The 22,028-nt window shown below is 32.9% G+C and overlaps 2 protein-coding genes across 2 annotated transcripts; both read right to left on the reverse strand.

Annotated features, from left to right (window-relative positions):
• Positions 1-554: 554 nt before the first annotated feature.
• On the reverse strand, positions 555-9,394 carry LOC127735716 (U6 snRNA-associated Sm-like protein LSm7). Its single transcript, XM_052245987.1, has 4 exons — positions 9,293-9,394; positions 3,045-3,153; positions 2,163-2,234; positions 555-1,484 (listed from the first exon to the last, which is right to left on the reverse strand). The coding sequence occupies exons 1-4, from the start codon at positions 9,314-9,316 to the stop codon at positions 1,345-1,347; spliced, it is 345 nt and encodes a 114-aa protein (XP_052101947.1). The 5' UTR covers positions 9,317-9,394; the 3' UTR covers positions 555-1,344.
• Positions 9,395-15,514: 6,120 nt separating this feature from the next.
• On the reverse strand, positions 15,515-21,764 carry LOC127735717 (protein NATD1-like). Its single transcript, XM_052245989.1, has 3 exons — positions 21,378-21,764; positions 18,856-18,986; positions 15,515-15,849 (listed from the first exon to the last, which is right to left on the reverse strand). The coding sequence occupies exons 1-3, from the start codon at positions 21,646-21,648 to the stop codon at positions 15,730-15,732; spliced, it is 522 nt and encodes a 173-aa protein (XP_052101949.1). The 5' UTR covers positions 21,649-21,764; the 3' UTR covers positions 15,515-15,729.
• Positions 21,765-22,028: the final 264 nt, after the last annotated feature.

A 22,028-nucleotide genomic window follows, 5' to 3' on the forward strand; every position in this document is an offset into this window, starting at 1 on the left:
AGCAAAATGACAATGATACATAATTAGCAAAGGACTACTAGCAGTTACTGACATGCCAGCTCCAGACCTCAATTAAACTGATTGAAAGATGATGTCTTCATCATATATAAATCAAGCACAATCCCTCCCTTTAGGAATTTAGTATCATACCATCATAAAATATATGAGAAGAACATAACCCGTATCATGCCAACAACTGGTTTTAAAATTAATGTGTTTATTTCCGATGCAAAGACCCTATGAGTGAATCAACATTAATTCCAAAATATGCAATCTTAAAAGACCTGACAACAGTATTTTCCATGTTCTCCATGTTCACTATAGACTTACAACTGATTGCAAGACCTGCAGAAATGATCTCATCGGAGACCTAAAAAGATTTTTTTTCCGACACATAATTGATAGGTCAATTGTAAGTATATGTGTTTAAGATATTGTTTGGCTGTAGAAACATGTATTAAAGTTTAATATCAAACAAATCATCGAAAGAAACCACAAATCATAAGGGAATATAACTGTTGAGTTGTACTGTGTTATGTAATATAAAACTATCATATCTTTTCAGTTTATTCAGCATCCATGTAAAAACACCAAATATGAAATGAAACATATGTGTATGAAATGAATAAGAGTACAGGATTCAATCAATTTCATGAATACCAGAATTTTCATGTCTTAGGTTATGTGATTTTGTCCTTTGCACCTATATACATGTATCTGAGCAATCATCATTTATAAGCAATGTTTTGGAATATATATATAAAAAAATTCCAAAGTTATCTCCCCTATTTTGTATCCTCTACATGGTATAAATAGAGCAGTATTAGAAAAATTATGTATTTCATTGATATGAATCTTAAAGTGAAAGAAGAAATCAGATGTTTGTGTGAAATTGAATAGTATATAGAATATATAAAAAAAATGTCATTTGAAATTCAGTTACAAAAGGGGAAATAATTCTATTAAAAATAGAAAAAACGAGGTAATAACAGAAAGGTTAAGAATGGATAACGGGATACTCTTTTATATAAAAATGCAGATTTAAACTTATTTACTAAACAGTTGGTAACTTAACTGATACCTTTATTTTTAACAGTTACTGTAATACAATAATAACTAAAAGGACTTTTATTTTCTGTCAGTTCTGTTTTACCTAGGCATTATTCATAACACAATTTACAGTACTATTTGTACAATAACAAACAAGTTATAAAAACTATATATCAGATCATCAGAGTCTGAGTAAGTTCACAGTGCACTATATGTACATTCTCAAGGTCCCCATCTAAGCACTGCTTCTTGTCAAAATGTTAATTATATTTGCTAAAAAAATTCCTAAATTTTTCATCCATCTTGCTGAATGAAAGGATTTGCAATGGCTTCCATGCCATCTGCAGGACAAATTAAAACTACAGATGTTCCTCGACATACCACTAAACCTAGCTGCCTGGTGTCTTCTGTAAGTTTGTATGGATCATCAGGATCTATAACAGAAATAGGTTTTGAAAGTTGAGTTATCCATTTAAATGCTTAGTTAAAATAAAGATATTGGGTTGATGTAATGGTCTAGGACAAAAGCCCTCCCCCTTTATAATTTCATCTCATCCTTTCAATTATGAAATATATAAAAGAGGGGTTATTTTAAGCTTCTTTCGTATAGAAAACTAGAATTGAAGTTACTTGTACTTGTAAATAAGAGTTTTGTTGTTGTCTTTCGTAATATCTAAATGTTTTTTCGTCTTTCAAGGAATTGGTGTAAATAATTGATATTCTCTGTTAAATTCTTCGAACTATCGTATCTCAATTAAGTATGATTTAGAGCTAAAGTCCCTATACAAAATTAAACTATCAACATTTGTTTTTCTCTAAAAGTGTTTACATCAAGTGTTGACATAAAAAAATAATGCATGTCTCAAAAGTGTATAAATAAAATTAAAAAAATATTTGTGTTAATGGGTTCCTTATACAATAAGGCAAATTGCCTACCCTATAGTTTTTATTGGCATTTTTGATAGTTAATAGATAAAATTGCAGGTGGTCCCCAAATACTCAAGGTTCAAAACCTTAAAAAAATGGTTCCTACCTTTATTTTCTAACAAAGGAAACCCTAAGAAAACATCTTTTTGTTTGTTTGTTTGTTTTGACGTTGACAATGTCCTTACCTCTCAGATACTCTGTACAACCATCTAATACTAAATTTAGCAGTGGATCATAACCTTTCAAAACTCCACTTGCTGCAAAAAATTTGATATAGGATATATATATATATATATATATATATATATATATATATATATATACACATGTATCATGTACATATAAATTGCAATAGTTCTCTCTAGTTTGACAGTCTGGTACATATAGAGACTATAATTGCTTACATCCACTTCATTTAAATTTTCATGGATAGTTGCCTCATTGGCAAGCATACCTCATTTCCATATTTTTATACACTATTACTTTATTCACTTATTTTGTGTCATTTGTATTGTTATATGATTTTGTGCTAATTACCAATGTCATAAGTCAAGCCCTTTCCAACTGATTTTGTTCTTACAATGTGCTGATACATGCCTGTCCCAGGTTTTTTTAGAGATTGAGTGCTAAGTCTAACAACATGTTCTACCCCTTCATTTTCTTTATGTGCCCGTCCTAAGCCAGGATCCTGTTATCTGGTTGTTGTGGTTGGATGCTGTCCTCCATACTTTTTTTCGTTTATTGTTATATATTTAATACAAATCAGACCTTTGGTTTTCTAATTTGAATTGATTTACATTATGTATCCAATGGCCTTTATAGCTTCTATATGACAATGGATTTGACAATTTTAAAGGGCAGTATGGAGACCTGTAACTAATTGTTCACATCTGTGTCCTATGGTCTTTATGGATAGTGGTCTCATTAGCAACCATACCACATCTCCTCATTTACATATACATTTAACAGTTAAAATAAGATTGAAAGTATTAAATGTTGTTTTCACTTTTCATAGTGATAGATCTGCATTTGAAACATTTTATGCATAAAATAGTTTACAATTTTACCTTCTCTTCCTCCACTAAATTTCACTCTAATGGGTTTATCTAAGTATTTAGATAAGTCTAGAATAGTTTCTTTCTTTTTCTTTTCTCTGTCTCTGTCTCTATCGGTAAGCTATAAGGGAATGAAAAAATCTTCAATGAAATAAATCAAACAAAATAAAAAACAAGTCCTACGTATATACTGACCATAACATAACAAATGCTGTTTATAGATTCAACTCAATGTAACACCACTAGATATTTTCAAAAATAATTGTACTAACACATATTCTTTGTTATCTGTTTTGATCCCCAATTTCATTTTTTTTTTTTAATATTGAACTAAAAGAATTTGATTAATGGAATCCCTCATATGAATTCAATACTCTGAAAATCCCTCCTAAACAAAAGGACAGTGAACATGGGATAATGATTTTTGGGTTGGGTAAAAGTAATCTGTATGCATTTATGTCAAAGAGATATATGTAGTAAATAGTCAACTGAATTTGCTTTTGGTAACAAAATCAGGGATGGAGTAATTTAACTACCTGTAAATAATTGTAAATGGCTGTAATGTGTTTCAATTACATATATCTATAATTACAAAAACATAGTACCTGTAGAAATACTATTCTGATATGTTAGTTAAGATTAACAGTATCAATTATGATAATATGGCACTATCTGAACTAATTGAAATGATAGTAAATTTTTTTATCCGGTATCAACATTATATATATTTAACTGTTTACCAAAAGAACGTAAACATACATGTACATGAATTAAGATCATCCATATAGTAATTACTTTCTGAACTCCTCTTTATTATATATAGCACTTCAATCGTTTTTTGGTAGGGATGAGCAGCTGAGACAACCAGTACCCCACCCATTTCTTATTTTTAAATAACAGAAAAACATACCATAATATATATTTCCTGACAAAAAATACACCTGTAGTTATCATGATTACGCTATACACCTTATCGCTATTTGGGAATCTGCAACACTGGACCCGAGAATTTACGACACTTTAACTATAGAGTCATACAACAATCACTTTTCCTTTCTGGCATCAGACATTTTGTTTTTGAAGTCAAAATTTGACCTGAACCTTTGTGATGTCCAGTAATGGCAGACAAATAGGGATAAGGTGTATTTCATGGAGAGAAAAATGGATTAGACAAATTGATTGTTCTATGACATTGTTTAATATAAAAAAAGAAGATGTGGTATGATTGCCAATGAGACAACTCTTCACAAGAGACAAAATGACACAGAAATTAACAACTATAGGTCACCGTACGTCCTTCAACAAATGAACAATGAGCAAAGCCCATACCGCATAGTCAGCTATAAAAGGCCCCGAAATGACAAATGTAAAACAATTCAAATGAGAAAAATAACAGCCTAATTTTTGTACAAAAAAATGAACGAAAAACAAATATGTAACACATCAACAAACGACAACCACTGAATTACAGGCTCCTGACTTGGGACAGGCACATACATACAGAATGTGGCGGGGTTAAACATGTTAGCGGGATCCCAACCCTCCCCTAACCTGGGACAGTGGTGTAACGGAACAACATAAGAACGAACTATAATAAAATGCTCCGCTGGGGCGCAGCTTGATACGACCGCAGAGGTCGAACCCTGAACAGTTGGGGCAAGTATGGACACAACATTCAAGCTTGATACAGCACTGAATTTGGATTGTAATTAAATATTTGACACAGCATAGGTTTCCGACACAGAATGAATGTGGTCTAAGAACTTAAAAATTTTTAATTTATCTATTCAAACCATATCATTATTATTTGCTTTTATATATATAAATCAGAAATAACCAATTTAAAATGGAGAATTTTAAAGAAAATAAAATGCTCCGCAGGGCGCAGCTTGACACGACCGCAGAGGTCGAACCCTGAACAGTTGGGGCAAGTATGGACACAACATTCAAGCTTGATACAGCTTTGCATTTGGATTGTGATTAAATATTTGACACAACATAGGTTTCTGACACAGAATGAATGTGGTCTAAGAACTTAAAAATTTTAAATTGGACATTCACCTATTATGGTCCAATATCCAAAATCTAAATACATGGTTAGATTCAGCATATCAAAGAACCCCAAGAATTCAATTTTTGATGAAATCAAACAAAGTTTAATTTTGGACCCTTTTGACCTCAATGTGGACAAAGTTGATAACGGGGCCCAAAAATCAAAAATCTAAATACATGGTTAGATTCAGCATATCAAAGAACCCCATATATTCAATTTTTGTTGAAATCAAACAAAGTTTAATTTTGGACCCCGATTTGGACCAACTTGAAAACTGGGCCCATAATCAAAAATCTAAATACATGTTTAGATTCAGCATATCAAAGAACCCTAAGAATTCAATTTCTGTTAAAATCAAACTAAGTTTAATTTTGGACCCTTTGGACCTTAATGTAGACCAATTTGAAAACGGAACCAAAAATTAAGAATCTAAATACATGGTTAGATTCGGCATATCAAAGAACCCCAATAATTCAATTTTTGATGAAATCAAACAAAGTTTAATTTTGGACCCTTTGGACCTCAATGTGGACCAATTTAAAAACGGGGCCAAAAATCCAAAAACTAAATACACGGTTAGATTCAGCATATTAAAGAACCCCAAGAATTCAAGAATAAAACCCCATTGAAATTGGTCAAGAAATAAGCAATTTATACAAAGTATCTTCTTTTGCACAATACTGTGCAATTAAATATTTCTTGCTATTGCGCAATACTGTACGATTGATAATTTCTTGCTATTGCGCAATATTGTGCTATTGGATATTTCTTGCTATTGCGCAATACTGTGCAATTGAAGATTTCTTGCTATTGCGCAATACTGTGCAATTGAAGATTTCTTGCTATTGTGCAATACCGTGCAATTGAAAATTTCTTGCTATTGCACAATACTTATTATATAATAATTTACACATCCTGTTTGGTGTGTATCTCCTACCATATCATTATTATTTGCTTTTAAATATAAATCAGAAATAACCAACTTAAAATGGAAAATTTTAAAAGAAAAAAAAAAGAAAAAAAATGAAAAAAAAAATAAATCCCCCCCCCCAAATTTTTTGAACCCCCTTATGATTCATCACCCCCAAACTCAATCCCAGCCTTCCCTTTTTGGTATGGTACCTTGCAGTACAATTTCAGAGAGATCCATACACTTGAACACAAGCTATTGTCTGGAAACTAGAAAAATGTGTTTTTTGGCCCCAAATTCCTAAACAATTAGGGCAATTAACCCCAAACTCAAACCCAGCTTTTCCTTTGTGATATGGAACCTTGTAGTACAATATCAGAAAGATCCATACACTTACACACAAGTTATTGTCCTAAAACTAGAAAAATGCTTGTTTTTTGCCCCTTTTTGGCCCCTAATTCCTAAAATATTGAGGCAATTACCCCCATCATCAATCCCAGCCTTCCCTTTGTGGTATGGTACCTTGCAGTACAATTTCAGAGAGATCCATACACTTGAACACAAGTTATTGTCTGGAAACTAGAAAAATGCTTATTTTTGGCCCCTGTTTGGCCCCCAATTCCTAAACGTTTCAGCAATTACCCCCAAACTCAATTCCAGCTTTTCCTTTGTGATATGGAACCTTGTAGTACAATTTCAGAAAGATCCATGCACTTACACACAAGTTATTGTCATGAAACTAGAAAAATGCTTGTTTTTTTGCCCCTTTTTTGGCCCCTAATTCCTAATATTTTGAGGCAATTACCCCCAAAATCAATCCCAGCATTCCTTTTGTGATATGGAACCTTGTGGTACAATGTCAGAGAGATCCATACACTAACACACAAGTTATGTCTGGAAGTTACAAAAATGCTTATTTTTGGCCCCTAATTCCTTTACTGTTGGTACCATAACCCCCAAAATCAATCCCAACCTTCCTTTTGTGGTATTGAACCTTGTGGTAAAATTTCATAGAGATCCATTCACTTAAACTAAAGTTAGAGTGCGAAAACCAATGTGTCTTCGGACGACGCCAACGTCATACCAATATACGACCACAAAATTTTTTTTGCGGTCGTATAAAAATCAGTTGAAAAAGGCTTAACTCATCAGATGGATACAAATAGAAATACATCTAACAAAAACACAGAGTGGACGTGGCTGGGTACTTGTACATCCCAACAACAAAAAGACACTAAGTACAGATCTGAGAGTACTCGCAGTTACTGACAGCTAGTTCAAAGCCAATAACAACTAATAAAAAACATCATGCATCTAAGACTAAATTTAAGCCCATTGACTGGGTCAACCAGTGTAATTCATTCATAAAAAACATCTTGAGATTGGTCACATAGACAAATCGGCACCTCATAAAGATTAAATCAACCATGTGTTTATTCCACTTGATTGAATCAACCATGTGTTTATTCCACTTGATTGAATCAACCATGTGTTTATTCCACTTATTAGCTTTTAGACCTTAATAAATCCTTGTTCAAAATATGTTGAACCAAAAATTTAAATTACCTGGGACTAATGTAGGTTTGTATGGATGACCTCAATTTGCAAGTTTAGTGTAAAATATTAAATAGAGCAAATATTTGGGACTGTTTTTACAATTACCAATGTTATTCCTGCACTATTTACGAAATTAGTGTATATGATATCTTGAAATTGTTTATTCTTTTTGTTGTTTATTGGTGGACTGTATGGCAGCTTAGTCATTTGGGTTGCTGTCTCATTCGTGTGTATGCATGAATATTGATTTCAAAGAGATTATAGAATTCACTATGCATATACTAGTTTTTATGTAATGCATAGTTCTATTCCGATGGTATTCTAGTATTAAATTAAAACACATAATGCATATTTATCATACTTATAATATTTATTTTAATTATATTCAACAGTTTATAGATACAATAACAGCACTAGTTTTTCATGAAAGGGGAACACATGATAATTGTGAAATATTTTAAATACTGTAAACAGTAAATATAACATATATACAGGCAGCACTATAAGTTTAAAAAAAGTCCCTTTGGTGGTGGTCCATAGACTCTGGCATCTTCAAATTTTACAATCAATTATTATGATTTAATTAAATAATGTTTATTCAAACACCATTAAATTTTGTATTGCAAATTTTTTTTAAAGGGGCATTAGCTACGAGATATAAAAAAAAAGATATGATTTTTTTTTGTTCAATCATTAATGTCAGAAAGTGAAATAGTGAAATAATAATTCACTTTAAGGAGCCAGTTTGGTTCAATTTTGTCAAAATAAGCTAAGAAACATCGCTGATGAATTATTCACTTACAAGTGAATAATTCAACCTCATTGAATCTGTATACATGTGACATTCTATCTAACCCCTTAGCTAGAGATGGGTTACGCATGAACTAGGCATGTTTAGCTATTAAAAGGAAAAGACTGTCAACATTGAAAGTGAAACAAGGGTAAATCATTTGGTTGACTGATTCAATCCACAAAAACTCTTCTTATACAGGTAAAAACGATGATTAACATATTTTATTAACCTATAATATGAAATCAAACAGACCTAGAAAAACCCAATTGCACACATTCGCTATCTATTTATATCTATATCGGGTTATATTACCGTCTGCAGTCATCGGAGGTCACCTCCATAGTTAATTAGATGGAGTCTAGACTAAAATACACTCGAAATGCTGATACATATTATGGAATTCATGCACTGTAAATTGTTTATTTAAGACTTTTTATAATTTGGATATACATTTTAGTATGTTATAAATCAAATATGAGAATTTCAGTCAAATCGGTGAGCATGATTTTGACAGCTAAGGCCCCTTTAAGGATTTTAATATTAATATAAAAATTCTTGATATTTCGTTTTAATTCTTTTATTTTTCTTAACCTTTAATGATAACAGGAAAATATAGAGAGAAAAATTGAGGTGTCGAATTGTCTTAGTTCTGAAATGTCCGAAAAGGTGCCGAAATGTCTTGGTGCCGAAGTGTCTTGTTACCCCTAACTGTTATTAAATCAATCTTCTAACAATGGTTTGATAAATCAATTGACCCCTTCCCTCTACATATTGCACGCAAATCCTGAAGAATTTCATATTTTTTTGTAAAATAATTATTTTTTCACGAAAAGTGAAAACGTCACGTTTCGAAATTCAGTAAAGTTGGTATGCCTGTCTTACTGGTTTCAAATTGTCTCATTCGTGTTTTGCCCTGTGAATTCGGATTCTTAATGAACATTTATTACCTGCTGTTGTGGTTTTTGTGACATTTTCAAAACGTGCAAATTTCGTTGCCGGCAAAATGAAATTAAAACCGGATACGACCAAGGGAAGTAAATGAAACAGTTGGAAAATCTAAAAACCAGAAAACAATATGGTATAGATATAGACCGAACGGACACTTTCTCGTGATGACATCATTGAATTTTCCATGTATTCATGCTTATGTTGTTGATCAATATATTGATACATACACCTAGCTGTATTTGGCAAAACTTTTCGGAATTTTGGGTCCTAATACTATTCAACTTAGTAATTTTGTTTACCATTACTGAGACTACTATATATATATGTCGGTTATTGTAGTCTCAGATCTTCATTATAACTTTTTTGATTCGAGCGTTACTGATAAGTCTTTTGTAGTTGTAGACGGAACGTGCGTCTGGCATACAACATTTCAATCCTGATGATATAAAAATAAGAAGATGTGATGATTGCCAATGAGACAATTCTCCACCAGAGACTAAATAATGTAAAAGTTAACAACTATATTGGTTACCTTACGGCTTTCAACAATGAGCAAAACCCATACAGCATAATAAGCTATAAAGGCCCCGAAATCGTGAGTTTTTTGTAAGAATAATAAAGATATGGGTTAATATAAAATCAGGAAATGTGGTATGATTGCCAATGAGGCAACCATCTTGGCCAACAGAGTTGTCACAGTGAAGACCTGTAAATGTCCTTTCTTATGACAAAGAATTACAAGTGAAAAAATTATATGCCCGGGTCAGAAAAAAGTTTATCTGAATTTTCCTACACTTTATCTTTCAGGTGTTTTGACGGAAATTAAAAAAAAATGAACAAACCAACACAACCACCTCTATAGGTACACTGAGGTATGGGCAGGTATCATGAATATGCGCGGCTTTTACGGCAAACAATCTAATCAACTAGTCTAAAGATATCGTTTTGTTTTGTTTTTTTTCTGTCGTTTGGTAGCTGACTCATGTTTATTTAAATAAAGCCCAAATCTTTAATTTTTTAACAAATTTTCAACAAAAATCAGGCATGTATGTATCCCGGTGCCATGATCTGGCTTAATCAAAGTAGCGCAGATTTTTTTTGCAAAATCCTTATATCTTGTACGTTTTGATTCAGTATCGATTTTCCAATTAATACTTTGAAACACAATTAAAGTTTAACGAAAACCTAAAACCGATTATTATAACGCATAGTTACTTAGTCCAAGTGGACTATGATCTCTCGAAGTAGAAAGGACTGTCACTGGTGGTTGCATTTCTGGAAAACTACAAAAAATGGCTAAAGTCGGCAGCTGAAAACATTGAGAAATGCGACAAGCTTGATTATTTTAACATCTTTGTCATTCTTAAAATTGTCTGACCGCAATCTGATTGAAATACAGATCATGTGTTCACACTCCGCTTGTAAGAGAAGCATGGACAAAGGATATGTATGTTAATCCGATTGGCCTGACCGATGCGTGTAAACAATTGCAAATGTGAAAGTTCAAATGGTGGGCTCGGGTTACTGATTTTTTTTTTCGCGCAACAATAGGTCAGAAAAGATTCAGTGGATAAGCACTGATTATAATTTACAATTGATGTAATCGTTGATACTTTAGCTCAGTTGCAAAAATCCAAGAAAATAAAATAGGAATATATTTCGGAAATCATGTGAAACCACTTGCATAGTAACTTCCCTCGTGACCTCAATGAAATACTACCAATAAAACCATTTAAAACTTTTTGACAATTCGCATTGTGACGACCCCGGAAAAATTGTCTGGATCCGCCTCTTTAAACATGGAAAAGAAAAAAATTGATAAGTTTTTTTCAGATTTTCTTTTTCGTCGTTTTGGAGTTTTTTGTGCACAATAAAATTTTAAAAACTTGTTTAAAAAATACTTGTTTTTGTGTTTTTGTTTATTTACCTTCACTGACTTGTGTTTTTATGGGTGATTACCAGATTAATATATCAGTGATTGGACACTTACAAGTTATGCTAAATAAGCTGAACTCATTAGTCTCAAGCAGAAGCTAACTTGATTTATCTATTATCAGAAGTGGTCCCTAAAATTTCATAAAGACTATATAAGAACAAAGTTTTAGCATGTTTGCATATCTCAATTGATAACCGTCGTCTTTAAAACAAAAAGTAATATAAAATAAGGAGATGTGGTTTGATTGTGATCGATTGTCAATGAGACAACTAACCACCAAAGACAAAATGACGTATAAATGTTAGCAACGTTTGCCTCCGTACGGCCTTAATCTAGAGCAATACTGCATAACAAGCTATAAAAAGCCTTGACATGAGAAAATGTAAAAATATCCAAACAAGAGGCTGTCAGAGTGACAGCAAACCGGATTTCCTGCAGGGGTCGAACCCTGAACAGTTGAGCAAGTATGGGCACTACATTTAAGCTTAAAACAGCTCTAAATTTGGATTGTGATTGAATATTTGACACAGCATAGGTTTGTGACACAAAATGAATGTGGTCAAAGAACTGAAAAATTTGAAATTGGACATTTACCTTTTATGGTCCAATATCCAAAATCTAAGTACATTGTTAAAATCAGCATATCAAAGAACCCCAAGAATTCAATTTTTGTTGAAATCAAACAAAGCTTAATTTTGGACCCTGATTTGGACCAACTTGAAAACTGGGCCCAAAAATCCAATATTTAAATACAGGTTTAGATTCAGCATTTGAAAGAACCCTATATATATTTAATTTATGTTGAAATGAAACACAGTTTAATTTTATCCCTATACTTATTAATTTTCTGTTCAAAGGGAAATAACTCAAACTGAATAAATCATTATAATCAATAAAATTAGATATGATTTGACCACTAAAACATTGTTAGAATTAGCATATCAAAGAACCCCAAGAATTCAATTTTTGATGAAATTAAACAAAATTTTAATTTAGGACCCTTTGGGCCTCAATGTGGTATTATCTAATTTTAAAATAATGAAAATAAATACAGGTTTATATTCGGCATTTCAAAGAACCCTAATTATATTCAATTTATGTTGAAATCAAACACAGTTTAATTTTGGACCCCGATTTGGACCAACTTGAAAACTGGGCCCAAAAACAGAAATCTAAATATATGTTTATTAATAAACAATACAAGCTTAGTTTTTAAAGGAGTTCACTTCATAAAAAAAATTATATATATATATATAGCATTCAGAAAATTAGTTTATACAGAATAACAAACAAACCTACCACAAAATTCTTCAAACAATTTACCAAAGAAAAAAAAATCCAAAATGTCATTTATCATTAATACAATGTCTTTTAAAAATCTATAAAACTTATCTGTAAGTGTAATCAACCTTTATATATATATAATTAACCATTTCAGTTTAAAGGGAAATAACTCAATCACATAATAAGTACCACTTTTGACTAATGGAAAGGGATATAACTCAACAACGAGAAAAGCTAAAGCCGTAAAAATTGAATTTGACCTTCATTTAGTCACAGGAAATAACATATCTAAATTTGAAAAAATTTCGTCAAAGCGTTTTCATGTTAATGAACGGACACTGTTTGGCACCCGACGGCCGCCGTACATCCCCAAATCAATAACCGATTTTTCTTTCGAAAATCCGGTTAACAAGAAAACCAAAGCCTGACTTACGTACAAAACAACAAACGAAAAACAAATAAACGACCACTGAATTACAGGCTCCTGAGTTGGGACAGGCACATACATAATGGGGTTAAACATGTTTGCGGACGCCCAACCCTCACTCCAACCTGAATGGGACAGTGGTGTAACAGGACAACATATGAACAAACTTTAAAAACTAGTTGAAAAGGGCTTGACTCATCAGATCTATACCAAAGCAACAAATAAACAAGAACAACTTACAATAAATTGCTTCGCTGAGCGCAGCTGGATACGACCGCAGAGATCCAACCATGAACAGTTGGGGCAAAAATGGACACACTATTCGCGCTTGATACATGTCTGAATTTGGATTGTAATTAAATATTTGACACATAATAGGTTTCTGACACAGAATAACTGTAGTCAAAGAACTTATAATTTGTTATATAATTTTGAATTTATATTCAATTTTTTGCTTTTGTGCAATACACTTTGCTGTTGCGAATTGACCCACCCCCCAAAAAAAAATTACCCACTTTTTTTTTGCTTTTGTGCAATACACTATGCTGTTGCGTATTGAACCCCCACCCCCGGCCCTTTTTTTAACAAAAAAAAATATATTTGAAGAAATTATCTTTTTATTTTCTGAAATCTGAAATGAGAACCCCACATTTTGTTTCACTTCCCTCCTTTCCCTTTTTTCCAAAAAAAAATCTTTCCCTCAAGATATGGTCATTTCAAATTTCTAATGGAGTTTGCAACCATAATTACCCATTTAAATACATCATAAAAGTCTTAAAATAGAAAATGACATACATAACCAAAGCTAAAATTGATATTAATTAATAGTAACTTCTAAAGATAAATTGACAGCTAATCACCTAGAGACAATACATTATTTCTTTATACATAATTTACAAGCAGTGTAAGGGAGGTAATCTAAAACATACACAATATTGTTCTTTTAATGTATTTTGATTACCTCCCTTACACTGCTTTAAAATTGTATTAATTGTCAATTAACAAGGAAACCCTTGTTTTCCCCCTTTTTTGCTCCTAATTCCTAAATGGTTTGAGCCATAACCCCCAATAGTAAATCCTAACCATTCCTTTGTTGTATGGAAACTTGTGGTATAATTTCAGAGAGATTCATACACCAAAACACAAGTTATTGTCTGGAAACTACAAAAATGCTTATTTGGGCCCCTTTTTTGGCCCTTAATTCCTAAACCGTTGGGACCATAACCCCCAAAATCAATCCCAACCTTCCTTTTGTGGTTATAAACCTTGTGTTAAAATTTCATGGATTTCTATTCACTTATACTAAAGTTATTGTCCGGAAACCAACTGTCTTCGGACGACGACGACGCCGACGACGACGACGACGTGATACCAATATACGACCGCAAACATTTTTTGCGGTCGTATAAAAACAATAAAGGCATAAAGTATCGACCTGAGAGTACTCGCAGTTACTGAAAGCTAATTCAAAGCAAATTACAACAATAAAAAAAATCATGCATCAAAGAAAAAATATCAATCGGTACATATCTCAATTTATGCAAAGACGTCATAAACAGCTTAGGAAAACATGACCATGTGCAATGCCAAAATATAAGTATCGACAGGATGTAGAACCGTAAGTGTTAATAATTGTACAGGAATAAATATTTAGTTGTTTAAATTTATTGATAAAAAGTTGTAAAACGATTGCAGGGAGCACGTGGATACTGTCACATTAACTACACTCTCAACAGAAGACTTCATACACACTGGATGAGCCATATCATCATATGAAAACTGATGGTAGCCATCGTGAGAAGTGCTTTGACATTCCGAATAATTGACACTTTGATGGATGCTGCATGCAGAGAAGGATACGATAATCCTTTCATAGCATACTGCATAAAAGAATCCCGTTTATTATACATAAGTAGTTTGGCAATGTTCTTTGTTCACCTCTATCCGATAGGTATTATTAAGTTATTTTTCGTGTCCTGTAATGTATTTTTGCTTTAAATATGAGTCGAGATATTTTGACTATGGTGTTACAGTGTTGTCTATCCTTCTTTGCATAGTGGTTTGTATTGCCCCTTGGTATCTTCTTTCATTTGTATACCAACACTATCATTGTTTTCATTCTAGTTGTTTTACCAATCTTTGTCATGACTGCAAAATGTATGCTGTTTAAAATCAAATATGTGCAAATTGTGTTATAATATCATAGTTTGTTTATGTGAATGTCATATTGCCCATCAAGGGCCGTTAATTGAAATAATAAATATTCGTAAGCTTATTCTTAATACTACCGTTTCCATTTAATATGAGTTTTTGTCCCTCAATCTGAAAAATAGGGGAATGTGGAGTAAAGGACAAAATTTACAAATGCTATACATAAATTGGTATTTAGGCATGGACATAACATGTTTCTACAAGAAATGGATTTCAAAATATGCTTGAAAACAACGTTGTTTTTAAGTATGGATAGTAAAATAAAGGATATTTTCAGAGCGGATAAATTCACCTAAAACAAGGTCATATCAGCTTAGTAGTGTTCAGTATGTGGTATAAAAATAAAGAAAGAAAAAGCCGAAATTGTATAGGGTAAACAATGTTTGAATTTAATTCTGTCAATACTCCACTGCTACATGACAATCAAAATAAAATAAATCCAAAGAATCTGATCATATAGAATTACAAAATAAATGAAGATTCAAACAACAGTGAATCCAATAAAAGATAAGGCAATGTCCAAAGAGTTTAACTGATTATATTGGTGATCTGTGTATACAATGCATCCAGGCTACATGTTAGTCCCAACAAATATTACTCATATGTCTTGGATTTTCATTGTCTAAGGCGTACTTCTGTAGATATGTACACGAAAGTCTCATTGTAGCTCCTTCCGAGACAAAATGCTCAAAAGCCGTCTACAAAATAAAAAAAAAACTTTTTAAAATTGATATATCAGTTTGAGTATTGTAAGACAGATTACATATTAAAATAAGGAGATGTGGTTTGATTGCTAACGAGACAACTATCCACCAAATTTCAAATGAAATGGATTTACACAATGAAAGCAATAATATTCATTTCTGTGCCCAAAGTCTGGGTACCATGAAATCTTAATTTAAAACAGGTCAGACACGAGCTTCCTAGTCGGGTTTCATTTATGATGGTAACTAGGCAAAGGAATATGATGTTCAGTAGTTGTCGTTTGTTAATGTGGTTCATAAGTGTTTCTCGTTTCTCGTTTTTTATATAGATTAGACCGTTGGTTTTCCCGTTTGAATGGTTTTACCAGTGGCGGATCCAGAGGGGGGCGTAGAGGGCGTACGCCCCCCCCCCCCCCCCCCCCTTTGCTTGCACTTTTTTTTTTTTTGTAAAATGATTAATCAGACTAGACTTCGTGAACTTTGCCATTTTCCGCGTATTTAATTTTTATGCGGCAATTCTTTACTTATAAAGATAAGTTTCGCTCGTATTTACTGTAATATATTATTGATTATGTCAAAATCATGTGATTCGCTACGGTGGAGTTGACCAGTGCGTCGATAAAACGTCACTCAGTCATTTTGAAATTCAAATTACAGTAACACATTGCTTAGGCTGAGGATGACAAGAATGCTCCGTGTTGAAGGCCGTACCTTGACCTATAATGGTTTACTTTTATAAATTGTTGCTTGGATGGAGAGTTGTCTCATTTGCACTCATACCACATCTTCCTATATCTATGACACCTTCAAAGCGACAAAGGATTGAGCAAGAACGTATTTATTGACTTCTATTTCACAATTCCACCGAACAGAAAGTTTTACTCTATTACACTTTCATGCAAAAAAAGTTCCACAGCAATATTATTTACCTACGAAAACATGTTTAACCCAACACGCCCCAGCCTATTAATAACATAGCTGAATAATGATCCCCAGTCAATAAGCTCTAGATAGATTTAAAGTCTAAGGTACGGACCATTTGATTTGAGGGGGCAGTCTGAGATGTTTGAGAGAAAAAATTCTGACCCTGATTTTAGCCTTAAACAAAAATTCTGGCCGTATCTGGATTGAAAACAATAATCTTGTCCACTTTTTTTGCTATTAGAAACAAAAATTTCCAACAGAATTATTTAGCATTAAATGAACATGATGAATAAAAAAACGGGCGTAATTTTTTTGGGGCCAGAGGTTTGCATGTAAATCCCATATCTGACCGGAATGTCTGTTTCGTCGAACTGATAAAATGAATACTTTTTCAAGGCCCGACTGCAACCTGCCTGCTGGGTGTGGCCTTTATGTCTCCATTTGTCGACCGTCATTCATATATTCGATGTCATTTCAGACTCATTCGTAGCCTTTGGTTGATTTGAAATCCCTCACTTCCCTTGTTGGGTGAAACATTTCAATCAAACATTTGGATAAAAATTGCTTATTTGTCTTTCTTAACTCGTGTCGGTCGTATTGTAAATTTCATTGAATAGCCCGGCGTATATCTTGTTTACAACAAGAAATCTGTGACGTTATGCTAACTAAACATACAACAAACGAGAATTTTCCATGTCAATTTTTTACTGACAAGTCCCACATCAAATATATTAGTACATAGCTTTGGATCCATCCAATCATTTTATAATAGACAATTAATGGGGAGAATACGGCATCAAAAATGTCCAACCCTTACACTTTAACTATAAAATATACATGCCTTACGTCAGGAACCGTTAAAAAAGTGCATTTTACACTTATTTTATGTTTTTTAGCCAAAAAAATGTTCGCCTCGTTCCGCTCGGCGATCTTTACATACTTCGCCCCCCCCCCCCCCCCTTTCCAAAATCCTGAATCCGCCCCTGTTTACACTAGTGATTTTGGGGGCCCTTTATAGCTTGCTGTTCGGGGTGAGCCAAGGCTCCGTGTTGAAGACCGTACTTTGGCCTATAATGGTTTACTTTTATAAATTTTGACTTGGATGGAGAGTTGTCTCATTGGCACTCATACCACATCTTCTTATATCTATAAAACACATTTGATTCGGTACTTAGGAACTTCATGTTTAAAGGATACACGAACTGTCATGATGCATTGTTAAAATAAAATACAACTGAAACTTATTGTGCAGTTAAAAACCCGGTCTTGGTTTTACACTAATCACGTTATAATATTTACAATAGTTGTTCAATTCATACAAACGTTGATCTTTTTAATTTTACTGCTGAAAGATGCATCCAATGTGTATGAAAACAATTCAATATGATAGAATTACAAATCCCCCCCCCACCTTATAAATGAGGGGCCTGATTGGGGGGAGGGGGGGTCTCATCACGATTCACGAGTTGATTTTTTTGTCAATCACGATTCACAGAAAATAAATTTCCATGATCACGGATCACGAAAATATAAAAAAAAAATAAATCTGTAGAAAAACGGATCACGATAGCGAAAATGCGCCGATCACGAAGAACGAAAATAACCCATCAGGCCCCTCATAAATCAACACTATATCAACACTTGTGTGTGTACTTTGTGCTATATTCTTTATTCCATCAAAAAATACATGCTGTTGAATATATCGTCCAGTGAAAATAATATTTCAGAATACTTCTTCCTTTTGGAATTAATAGTATAAAGGAACTTCTATTTCTTAGCAGTTGTAAGTTCTTAAACGCTAAAACCTAAACAACATATGAAAAGTTCTAAAACGTCTAGGCAAGACGTAAATGAATTTAACAAAATCAGCCGAATAACTGACACCAATAAGACAAAAACGCCAATAAAAGTAAACAACAATCACATCGACGAGAATTTCTATAATTGGGACAGACTCATTAACATGTTATGAAAAGTTGTAGCTTCTCGTACAGCACAACATCAAAGCGAGCCTGTGTCACCATAATCACAACCTTGCATTGCTACATTTCATTCCCACTATATAATCAAAAATACCTCGGCTAATAATTTGGCTACACCATGACCTCTAAATTCTTCCGGTACAAAAGTATGCTGAAGATCGGCAAAGTTCGGGCGCTCCCATTCATATGTCAATATTGCTTTCTTGTTGCTTTTGTTTTGCTCATCTGAAATACATAACAAAATTGGCTTCGTGTTGTGCGGCTTGCGTTCACTTCTATAAGAGTCTATATGATATCATTTCAATCCAGACCAAAGAAAAGAAAGGGAATTAAATCTAACAACTAATTTGAATAGTAAAATGGAGACAGTATTAAGCCTGCCTGTACTTCCTTACAGTATTTCTTTGTATGGAACAATGTCTCTGATTACGATCAAACATGAAAAATAGACATACAATGTAATCGGTCAATGTCACTTACAAGTACAAACTGCAGCTAACGAAAACACCACCATGTTATTTTGGTTTTGTATTTTAGCAACTGTTCATTTACCGAACATGGTCATGGTCCATACAACCAAAAACTGTAAAGTGCTCTCAATAAGCACTTAATGATTCAACTTCATGATCAACTCTCAGAGTTCATATTTTCGAAAGATCAGTGCAATGCAAACTAGAGGCTCTAAAAAGCCTGTCTCACTCACCTAGGTCTATGTCCATCTTCAACAATGGACCCTCTCCATCATTGTGGACTAGAAAAGAATTCATGACAAAAGTCTCTTTTTTTATTGATCTTCTATTGCTGATATTATTTTTCTGTTTACAGTTTCTCTCTCTCTTCCTTAGTTTTTGCCCATAACATAGAAAAGGGTAAAAAAATCTTCATTTAAGGGCACTCACTCCTATCAAGAGTCAAACAACCATTTCTGCAAAAATTTATAGTTTTTAAGTTAATAGGCAAAAATGCAAAATAAACTGTCATTAAAGAGCAATAACTCAAATAAGAAGTCGACTGACGATTTTGGCCATAATAAGTTATTTGTAGATCTTGTCTCGCTTATCATTTTTTCATATTTTAAGATTACAGTTTATCTTTCTATTATAGTTTTTAAGCTATTAGGCAAAAACATAAAAAATGGGAAAAAATTGTCACTAAAGGGCAATTACTCCAATAAAGAGTCTACTGACGATTTCGACCAATAGTCGTCTTTGATGAACTTGTCTTGCTGATCTTTTTTGCTTATATAAGTTATTATCATGTGTATTTAAGATGTTAGACAAAAACGCAAAAAAAATGTAAAATCGTCAACAAAGAGCAATAACTCCAATAAGGAGTCTTCAGACGATTTGGATTATGCTGATATACTTGTAGATATTGTCTTTCTGATCATTTTTGCTGTTTAAAGTGTTTATTTAACACTATATCTTCAATAGTTTTCAGGAAAATAGGCAAATCGCAAAAAATGGGTAAAAATCGTCATTAAAGGGCAATAACTCATGAGAGAAGTCGTTAGACTATTTCAGCCCTGTTGACTTATAATAGATCGTTTTTTAGAAAAAAAAATAGTAAAATTCGTCATGTAAGTGGACAATATGTAGATCTCATCAGCAATGTTGAATGACAGGCGGGGTCATCAGATACATTTTTAAACCAGATACTCCAATGATGATTGTTCCCAAGTTTGGTTAAATTTGGCCCATTAGTTTCAGAAGAGACGTTTTTTTTGTAAAAGTTAACAGGCGACGACGACGGCCAGGTGAGCTAAAACGGGAAGGGGTTACGTATGGCACAAAAAAGGGACTGGAAGTTGCTCATTTAACAATTATCTGCCAATGTCGGAATGGGGTTTCATTTATTCAGCTTTTCTCGCATTTGACCGAAAGACAAGGTACTGTTTCCTTTGTTTTACATATGTTCAATTTATTTCCCCCGAAAAGGGATGAATAGTAAGAGGGTGTTCAGTAAAGTAGAAGGGTTGTCATCCCGAATTCCCGAAAAAAAATTTATAAAGCATTATTTCCCTGATCCCGAAAAAAAAATCAATCATTATTTCCTGAGTCCAAATAAGTGTAAACCCCGAATTCCCGCAATAAATAAAGGCCCAATCGTTCCGAAAAAGGTCCTTCCGCCATGTCCGCCCTTCAGTAAAGTTGTCATATAAATTTTCGCTTCAATCAGCTGAACTTTCTTAGCTACATAATTTTTCATTAATATCCGTTTGTTTTAAATATGTCACAATAAATATCAAATTATTAATGAGAAATTAGAAAAGGCATTCGCTATTTTACTTTAGAAAATAAACTATAAAATTTTGTTTTCATCTATAGAAATCGTTAAAAGATTTGGCTAGTTAATGACATGTTGTCTTTTTTAATTGCTGGTTCAATTACATGTAACGTACTACTTACATGTATACCAAGTGATCCTAGATCTATATCAATTATTATTCAAAATGATCCAGAACTTGAGGGTAATTTTAACAATTATATATAACGTTAACAATTATCATAAAACAGGTAGCAAAAATTTAAAACAAATATAGCCAAAAGCAGGAATATAATTCAGCCATGAGACAGCAGAGTTTTGTATTTTGTATTCAGATAAAATTGAACGCACCTGTAGTCATTCTGATATAGAATTCCTTGCCATCTTTGTCATGACCAATACTTAAAGGCATTTCAGATTTGGACTTGACGTCTTCTTTCCTCTCGTGTAACTTTTTACTGTAACTTCTCGTAATCATTCTATTCGTATCGTTTCCCAGATTATTGTTTGCATTTTCCATGATGACAACATTTGATAAATGTCCTTTTTGGATTGACTGAATATGATTACGTGGAATTAACGTCATTTGAATGCATTTCCTAATAGCGTGAACGGATTTCATTTCATTTCTTCACTATTGACCTAAGAACAACACCACACCATTAGCTTTTAATATATAAATATAACTGTGATAAGATAACAGAAGTTTCTGATAGCACCGGAAGTTATGCTGTTTAAGGAATAGTACTTTACAGCAAAAAAGAATATAGCCGAAAACCTATTATAAATATTACAAAATAAGTAAAGCAACGTACAAAAATAATGTTGTTATGACAAACCACTAACTATCCTTTCCTTTATATGTTAAATTCTATAATGTCACACGTTTGTGATATTTTCACCTTCAGTTAAATCATATCTGTTATGTTATCTTTTTTTAAAAATTTATTTACTATTTGATAGATAAAAAGCATAAAAGGGAACGAAATCAGCTTTATTAGT

The sequence above is a fragment of the Mytilus californianus genome, unplaced genomic scaffold, assembly GCF_021869535.1.
Source record: "Mytilus californianus isolate M0D057914Y unplaced genomic scaffold, xbMytCali1.0.p SCAF_3, whole genome shotgun sequence".
NCBI classification, from domain to species: domain Eukaryota; kingdom Metazoa; phylum Mollusca; class Bivalvia; order Mytilida; family Mytilidae; genus Mytilus; species Mytilus californianus.

Coding starts and splice junctions, on each gene's coding strand:
- LOC127735716 (XM_052245987.1), bottom strand. CDS start 9,316: ATGTCACAAAAACCACAACAGCAG. Junction 3,154..9,292: donor CACAAAAACCACAACAGCAG/GTAATAAATGTT, acceptor ATTCCCTTATAG/CTTACCGATAGAGACAGAGA. Junction 2,235..3,044: donor ATTTAGTGGAGGAAGAGAAG/GTAAAATTGTAA, acceptor AATTTTTTGCAG/CAAGTGGAGTTTTGAAAGGT.
- LOC127735717 (XM_052245989.1), bottom strand. CDS start 21,648: ATGAAATCCGTTCACGCTATTAGGAAATGCATTCAAATGACGTTAATT. Junction 18,987..21,377: donor CTATATCAGAATGACTACAG/GTGCGTTCAATT, acceptor TATGTATTTCAG/ATGAGCAAAACAAAAGCAAC. Junction 15,850..18,855: donor TAGCCAAATTATTAGCCGAG/GTATTTTTGATT, acceptor TTTATTTTGTAG/ACGGCTTTTGAGCATTTTGT.